A 7,982-nucleotide genomic window follows, 5' to 3' on the forward strand; every position below is an offset into this window, starting at 1 on the left:
TTTGAAGTTCTAAGTTTATTAAGTCAATAAAAGTTTAGGAGCAGTTTTGGGAGGGACTAGTTGGAGGGTGCCACATGGTGTGCTCCAGCTCCGCCACATGTAACACGTTGGTTTTTTGTTTCAGTTCTATCCCGGATTTTTTGAGGGCATTGTTTTTTTTTCCTCTGTTCTTCCTCTATTTCACTGGTTATTTTGGTTTACGTCTGACAGAAGCATGTGCTTCGCCCCCATGGGAAGGACAATCTTATTTGCATTGAGAGCACAGTTTACTTCACGCTGGAAGCACAAGTTAGTACAGCCGGAAGCAGAGATTTGGCCCCAAAAAAGCTCGGAAAAACCTATCAACATGAAATTTGGTTTCGAAGTTCTCGGCATGGAAAATAAAATGGTGAAGACGATTTGTGATTTAAACAAACAGTTCAAGAGATCAATCATTTTGGTAAAACAAATCTTATGGGAAAAAAAAAGCAAAATCTTATGTCAGTGTGGCACTAGCTAGGCTTCCAATGTTTTTTCTTCAGACTTGAGACTTGAGACACATGGCCGGAGGTGACTGGAGGCATGATGCTTCCCGGAAATTTCACTGCCTTTTCTTCTTACCACCAATCTTGAAAGCTTTCACCATCAATGGTGGTTGTTTATTCCAAATTCTCTGCTGGAAATTGGAAGATCAGACGCACACACACTTTTTTTTTACCTGGACCCTGCAACCGAATTGACCTGCCAAGTTTTTACAGTGCAGGCAGCTCAACAGCGCCACCGTAGATCGGTCAGTCAGTACCACGCGCGCCGCCGGCGACGACCAGCTTCTCCGCGGGGATGGCGGCTCCGGCGGGGCACACGAGGCTGGCCTACTTCGAGGACATGTGGGCCCTCCGCGCCCCCGCCACCGTCCTCTCCCTCCATCAGGTTCTCCTCCCCTCTCCCCTCCTCTCCTCTCCTCTACAGAGTTTCAGAACCCAGTACCCTGACTAGGTTAGGCTCCGGGTGCCCGCAGGAGGAGGGCGGCCGGCGAGCGGTGGTGCTGGACGCCACCGTCTTCCACCCGCAGGGCGGCGGCCAGCCGGCCGACACGGGCGTCATCGTCTCCGCGTCCGGCGGCGCCAGGTTCCTCGTCGAGGACGTGCGCGTCAAGGATGGGGTGGTGAGCGCCCAGATCTTCAGTAGCTTGTCATAAAGATTGCTGAATATTTATTTTGCCATTTGATCTGAGCCTTAGCTGTGTTGTGCACTTGTGCTGCCGCTGCCTAGGTCTTCCACTATGGTAGATTTGAGGATGCTGCTGCTGGAGATGGATGTGGAGCAGAGTTCACCAAAGGGCAGAGTGTTACCTTGGAAGTCGATGCGGAACGGCGCAAACTCAACTCCAGGTATCTGAATGAAGCACGCACGCTGTAAGCTATTCATGATGTCTGTCGATCTGTGTTTGCAAATCTGACATGGAAGAAAGTCATGCTAGTCGCGGATCGAATTCAGCACCATTTCATTATGGTCGTGTCTTGCTCTGCATATTACGTGACTGTCAGTTGTGCTAAACCTGCAATGCTTCAGGCTTCACTCTGCAGGGCATTTACTGGACAGTTGTATGACCAACCTTGGCCTTCATCTGGAACCTGGGAAAGGATATCACTTTCCTGATGGGTATGACCTTATACATGACTACTTGTTCCTCTGTCCTTCATTATGTTGTTCTCTGCACCGCTAATCAATTGGCTCTGTATCCAGCTTTTATGTAGGCTTTCTTTATTTACTTGGTATAGATAGATGCTCCAGCTCATGTTAGTTTCCACTGTTTTGGTTGGACTTGGATTCTTGATTACACTGTGGCTTTTGCTCATTGCAGGCCTTCCGTTGAGTATAAGGGAGTTGTTCCAGCAGATCAGTTACAGGATAAGAAAATCCAGTTGGAAAAGGAGGCGAATGAACTGATTTTGAAAGGAAGCAAGGTATAACCCAAGAGACCTTAACATACAGGGTTTCATGACTTGGTATGTTTAATTATTTACCACCGATGCAGGTTTTGGTCTCTGTTTTTCCTTATGAGGAGGCGGCTAAGTTATGTGGAGGTGCTCTGCCTAGCTACATTTCACAAGTTAGTTCTGTATTCCCTCTAGACGAATTCGTCTTCCTTGTATTAAATGCACCCTCAACGAACATCATGGATAGTTCTTGTATGTTTGGATGATTTCTCATATGTATAATATTCCGTTTAATTCCCGTTCAGAAATTGCAGAGGACATCGTCGCGGTTTCTAAAATGTTAATTTGACCACTAATTTCTGTTGGAATCTATTTATGAAGTCTCACAAAATTATATCTTGTGGAATTACTCTTAACAAATTCGGACATATTATTTTCAGATACAGTGCTAGTACTTTAAAATATATTGCTGGTGAAAGTTCTGAATGTTTGACTTTCCGTATATTGAAAACGACAGCTGTTTGAACCAACGAAAAAAATAGCGCGCTACAAAATATAGCGAGGCCCTTCTCCAAATGCTACACAAGTTATAGCGTGCTATATTTCAAAATAGCATTTGCAAAAAATTTCAAATATATCTAGAAATAAAGTATTTAAGCAACTAAATTTTTGCTAGGAGCAAGCAATATATGCATAAGGGCCAAATCTAGGACATAAAAATTGTAAGTCTCAAACAGTTTCAAGATAAAAAGAGTGAGAAAGGTAGTGGTCGTGGGTTGGTTTTGGCCTGCTGGGCTGTGGTTGTTTAAATTTTGCATGGTCTGCACGTTAAAACGTGTAACGCTACAACAACGTTATAGTGTGTGTAGCGCGCTAATTACGCAATTAGCGCCGTAGCAGCCGATTTTGCCAAAACGTAACGTCTCCCTTCCGAATATGCTATAACCGCGCTATAACGGCGAAATAGCGTGCTATTTTTTTCGTTGGTTTGAACTAGGAAAAAAATACAATGTGAAAGCATGTGTGATTGCATATAACATATGCAGAGTGTTATAATCCTGCTGTGAGCCCGTCTTGAGTCATGAAACAAATCAAGAAAAATGGCTATTTTCTATAATAATTCAAGTGTGTAATATATATTCTGAGTTTTATGTTGTTTTAAAAACATCAATCCTACTTTATTGGTAGAGTTGATCAGTAAACGCACCTTACAGTTTTGTGTCTCTCTAACTCCCATCTCCTGCGCATGCGCAGGAGCTACATGCACCGGGTTGCCCTAACTCCCATCTCCTCCATTACAGGACAGCACTCCCCGCATTGTGAAATTTGGTGACTATCCTGGTTGTCCTTGTGGAGGCACTCATGTAGCTGATATCGCAGACATCGGCAACCTAAAGGTAGATTCTCAGGCCTGTCCGAATTTCCAGAAAACTTAACCGCATGTCATGAAAACCACCCAGCGCAGAGACTAGGACAGTTGAGTGGCTTCTGTGACGTTGATAATGATCTTGTAACAGAACTGGAGCACATAGTCTTGTTGCTGATCGTTGGGATCACAGCATGCAAATGATAGTTTTGAGCAATATTCTTGGAAATTGGCATCCGGAAAATTTTAGTCGTCACACTGATGCTGCTAGTCCATGTACTGTCAACCTTTATCTCTGTTTAGCTGACGTCCACATTGTTTTTGTGCAAGTTGAGTGATTGTAGAGAGTAAAAGCAACATGCTTGTGCTCGTGTTTCCAACAAGTTGTTTGGAACATGCCAATAGGTCGGGTTGGTTTTCTTGGGAGATTTCAAGGCCAGAATGACAGCCAATGACAGTGTGCTCCGCATGACCAAGCTGTGAAGTCCAACTCTGATACTTTTGTTAAAATCCAGGTCATAGACATATACAAGGCGCATTGGCCAAAATGGATTGTAAATTGGTAATATGGTACATCAGCTTAGATACTATAACTATTTGGTGAGAGCAAGCAACAAGTCTGGGCTTATTTCAGATGTACTCCCTCCGTCCCATAAGGTAAGACGTTTCTTGACACTAGACTAGAGTCAAAAAACGTCTTACATTATGGGACGAAGGGAGTACTGAACTAAAGCAGCAGAAGGGTCCTAGGCATGTTTTGATACTTTTCAGCTGATGATTGCCTGTTTATTCCCTTTTTATAACTTGGAGGCTGATCTCATCTGCTATTCTTTCAGGTCACAAATATACGGGTCAAGAAAGGCGTGACTAAAGTCTCCTACAGCATCAACCCGTAATTTTTTCTGCGCAACTCTCGCACCCAGAATTTGTCAGAGTAGAGGAAGGATAATTATCTAGAGAATCAGAAGGCTAGCATCATCGTTTTTCGTAAATTTAGTTTTGTGCGACGACACTAAATATCTAGAGGACAAAATAGATGGTTACATTATACTATTTGAAAAGGTACTAGTAGATCTATAAATATATGGTGATGTATACTGTCTCCTCTTGTGCCGCGGTAGATTGTCGGAAAGGCTGATTTGCAGATCAGATGTTCACCTGCTCAGGCTATCCTGCCCTCTCCTTATCCGTTGAGATATATATGTCACAACTCTTGATATCTTTTGAATGTGTGAAATACTGTATACCGTTAGGTATTTGCTTTACTCAACTGTTTAAGAATTGTGTTAACTATCCTACAGTTTCTCACAGCTGCTGAGTCTTGAATGTCAACCCATCTAGGTTGTGGGAATAGTTTTTGGTTCCAGCTAAGTATTTACCTTGAGGGTAGTTTGGGGATTAAAATGAGTCTAACAATGGTAAATAGGCCCTCTTTCACCTATTTGCAATGGTGCCACAGCAATTTCATTGAGAAATAAAAAGTATCGGTTCGATGAACCTAACCAATTGCGCGGAAGAGTAAACCCACAAATGAACGGATTGCTTTTATTTTTGCACAGATTTACAATGAAGTGATTACAAATGGTTATTTCTCAAGCTGATACTTACAGAGCATTTACAAATGAATGAAATGTGTGTTGCGTTTTTACAACAACATGAAGATAATTTACAACAAGTACCTAATTAAACCTTGGTTAAATATGGACACGGCTACCTAGCTAGCTATCTAGCGGTTATTTGTACATTTCCATGTACAAATGAATGAATGCAGTCAGTATGTAGTATGTACAAATTTGTATGGAAGCAATTAGTCGACCCATTCCATGGATCATCTGACGATGGCCCTCGAGTGCCGGAGGATCATGCTGAACGGCGTCGTCGTCATTGGCCGGCGCACTCTCCGGCCGCCGGTAGAGGTAGCCGTCGCTGCCCCCTTCGCCGGCGTCACCACCTTCCCCGTGCTGTCCCTCTTGCACGACCTCCCGTTCACCTTCAGAACCGCGGCGGCAGGAGGAGGACGAGGAGGAGTCGCGGGCGCCGTGGTGGAAGACGTGGCGGCCCTGCGCCTGGTGACTGCGCCGTCGTCGGCGCCAGGGAGCACGCCGGCGGGGAGGTTGGACTCGAGCATGAGCACGGCGGCGCAGTGCTTGAGCACCTCGAGGTTCATGCGCACGTCATCAAGGCTGCGATGCGTCTGCTTCCCGATCCCAAAATACGCCGCCAGGGTGGCCATCTTGAGGTCCCCGGCGCGGCGGCCGAACCCCCGGGCGAGCACGCTGAGCGAGTCGACGACGGCCACGGGCTCCGGCGCGGCTCGGCCGGCCGCCGCGAAGGCCTCCCGGACGCGGTGGCAGTCGAAGCGCCGGATGTTGTGGCCCGCCCAGACGCGGCCGTCGAGGAGCGCGAAGATGTCGTCGGCCACGTCGGCGAAGGGCGGCGCGGCGCGGAACGCGGCGGAGAGGGAGGGGTCGCCCGAGAAGCGCCTGGAGACGGCGGAGGGGTCGCCCGGGCGGATGAGGGTGGAGTAGCTGGCGAGCTCGACGAGGCGGCGCGGGCAGACGAGGATGGCCCCGAACTCCAGCAGCCACCACTGGCCGGACGAGTCGGAGGGGGACGGCGCCGCCGCCGTCTCCACGTCGAAGAACACCATCTCCTCCTTGGCGGCCTCCGTCGCCATTAGCTAGCTACGCACGTATGGTGGCTTCTTCTTCTTGGCTGGCTTTGCTCGTGGTTGGTTTCTTGGCGAACGAGCGATCGAACGATCTCTTGCGTCGTGAGCTTCCTTATTAATTTGTGGGTTGTGACAGTGATTCGTATATATAGGATTTGACAAATGGTCCATGGACGAGGGGGCCGGCCGGAGGAGAATATCTGTTGCTTGGTTTGGACGGCGGCGTAGGGTTTCGTTTGGATGGAGAAGACTCGACGGGAGGAGCAAAGCAAGGAGGTGAGTCTTCTAATGGTGCAAGCAAAGCGACCCGAGCTCCTCTCTCCTCCTGAGCGAGAAAATGAAGGCTACCTCGAGATCACAACTGTACCAAGTATGCACGGGAGATTCGGGATGCGTGCATGGCGGCGGCAGATAGCTTGCACGTATGGATGGGAGATTCCAAGTTTCACAAGCATGCAACTAGGAATGAGCAAGTCTCTTTTCTTTTTCATCAAGCTTTGGTTGGAGCTAGCAACACCTACGGCACTAACCATCTGCCGGTTACGTCCTCGATCGACCGGGTTCTCCACCGCTAGCCCTTATACTCCCTCGCCATCGCTGGAGGAGGCCGCCGCCGGTCGAAACCCATGAGTTGTGCCTCATGAGTAAAAAATCATGATCTAGCCTCTAAGTTTAAGTTCTCAAATGTTGCATAAGACGGTCGTCGTATATTTATTGAAGGTCTGACCACTTTGGTAATATCCGGTAACGTGTACTCCCTCTGTAAATAAATACTCTCTCCGTTCCTAAATATTTGTCTTTCTAGAGATTTCAACAAGTGACTACATATGGAGCAAAATGAGTGAATCTACACTCTAAAATATGTCTATATACATCCGTATGTGATAACCATTTAAAACCTCTAGAAAGACAAATATTTAGAAACGGCGGAAGTATAAGAGAGTACCTACGATTTGCTTGAGCCAGGAGCCTCTTCTCGCCTCGAGTGCCACAATTGTAGACAAGAGTGAGAATGGTTCGAAAATCGCAATTCCACCTTTTATGTATTGGGAAAAGTTGTTGTCGTCGTTAGTAGAAGCAGCAACGGCTAGGCTTTGACCATTTCAAACACCACGTGTGTGTTGCCCTACATACTTTAATTAAGTTTGCGGGCGTACGGATTCGTCGTACCGAGAGCCAGAGCCAGCATGATGAAGAAGATTACTGCACACAAACTAGCACCTGCTTAGTTACCATCATGCATCGATCCGGTTAATATGAATACTTTTTTTTACTTGCTGTTTGATTATAGATGCCATGACGGCACTTTAGCTTGCTCTCTCTTTGCGTGCTTGCGTGGGTCACCGTTGGCCGCATGAACCAGCCAACAAGAGCAGTAAATCTTCCTCCCACGTTTGGAATATCAACCCCGGCACCAGAATTGAATTGTTTGAAATACCTATGAACTACTCTCTCCGTATCATAGATACATGTGTTGAGACTATCATATTTGTTGTACCTATGAATATTTGAGGCTGAAATATTGTTTGCAAATATTGTTGTGTGACCATTTTGTGTTGTTGTGATTCATCTCTAGAATATTTGTTATTTTTTACTGCTATATATTCATTCAATTTAGGGAAAAGTATATTTTTCATCCCTCAACTCTTCTGAAAGTATAGAAATGGTCCCTCAATTTCAAAACCAGCAAACCTTGGTCCCTCAACTTTTTAAACCGGATAAATTTAGTCCCTGATACCGTTTTAGGTGGGTTTTGTCCGACTTGGACATGGTTTTGATCAAAACTTTCGCATTTGACCGCCATGTCACCTTTGCCACCTGCTGCAGTCCCACCTGTCAGTGTATGGAAGAAAAAAAAAGGAACCGTAAAGTTATGGGCAGTCCGGCTCGAACCAGCGACGTCCCGATGGCAAAACGCACTTTCTTATACACACTGATGCGCTGTGCCGAGCCCACACGAATTTTTGTTAAACAAAATAGATTGACACTTTCTTATACACGCGCGCTAACAACAGAGCCCAGCCGG

At 46.3% G+C, this 7,982-nt stretch overlaps 2 protein-coding genes across 2 annotated transcripts; one reads left to right on the forward strand and one right to left on the reverse strand.

Annotated features, from left to right (window-relative positions):
• The first annotated feature begins 535 nt into the window (after window positions 1-535).
• Window positions 536-4,555, forward strand: LOC123076823 (alanine--tRNA ligase). The gene is made up of 8 exons (XM_044498964.1): window positions 536-909; window positions 998-1,144; window positions 1,252-1,370; window positions 1,552-1,641; window positions 1,844-1,946; window positions 2,018-2,092; window positions 3,221-3,316; window positions 4,122-4,555. Exons 1-8 carry the CDS (start codon window positions 820-822, stop codon window positions 4,179-4,181), a joined length of 780 nt encoding a protein of 259 aa, XP_044354899.1. The 5' UTR covers window positions 536-819; the 3' UTR covers window positions 4,182-4,555.
• Window positions 4,556-4,639: 84 nt separating this feature from the next.
• LOC123073677 (protein NEN4-like) lies at window positions 4,640-6,128 on the reverse strand. The gene has a single exon (XM_044496736.1). It carries the CDS (start codon window positions 5,960-5,962, stop codon window positions 5,114-5,116), a length of 849 nt encoding a protein of 282 aa, XP_044352671.1. The 5' UTR covers window positions 5,963-6,128; the 3' UTR covers window positions 4,640-5,113.
• Window positions 6,129-7,982: the final 1,854 nt, after the last annotated feature.

This window comes from Triticum aestivum, chromosome 3D (genome assembly GCF_018294505.1).
Source record: "Triticum aestivum cultivar Chinese Spring chromosome 3D, IWGSC CS RefSeq v2.1, whole genome shotgun sequence".
In the NCBI taxonomy this organism is placed as follows: Eukaryota; Viridiplantae; Streptophyta; class Magnoliopsida; order Poales; family Poaceae; genus Triticum; species Triticum aestivum.

Coding starts and splice junctions, on each gene's coding strand:
- LOC123076823 (XM_044498964.1), top strand. CDS start 820: ATGGCGGCTCCGGCGGGGCACACGAGGCTGGCCTACTTCGAGGACATG. Junction 1,145..1,251: donor TGCGCGTCAAGGATGGGGTG/GTGAGCGCCCAG, acceptor GCCGCTGCCTAG/GTCTTCCACTATGGTAGATT. Junction 1,642..1,843: donor GGATATCACTTTCCTGATGG/GTATGACCTTAT, acceptor TGCTCATTGCAG/GCCTTCCGTTGAGTATAAGG.
- LOC123073677 (XM_044496736.1), bottom strand. CDS start 5,962: ATGGCGACGGAGGCCGCCAAGGAGGAGATGGTGTTCTTCGACGTGGAG.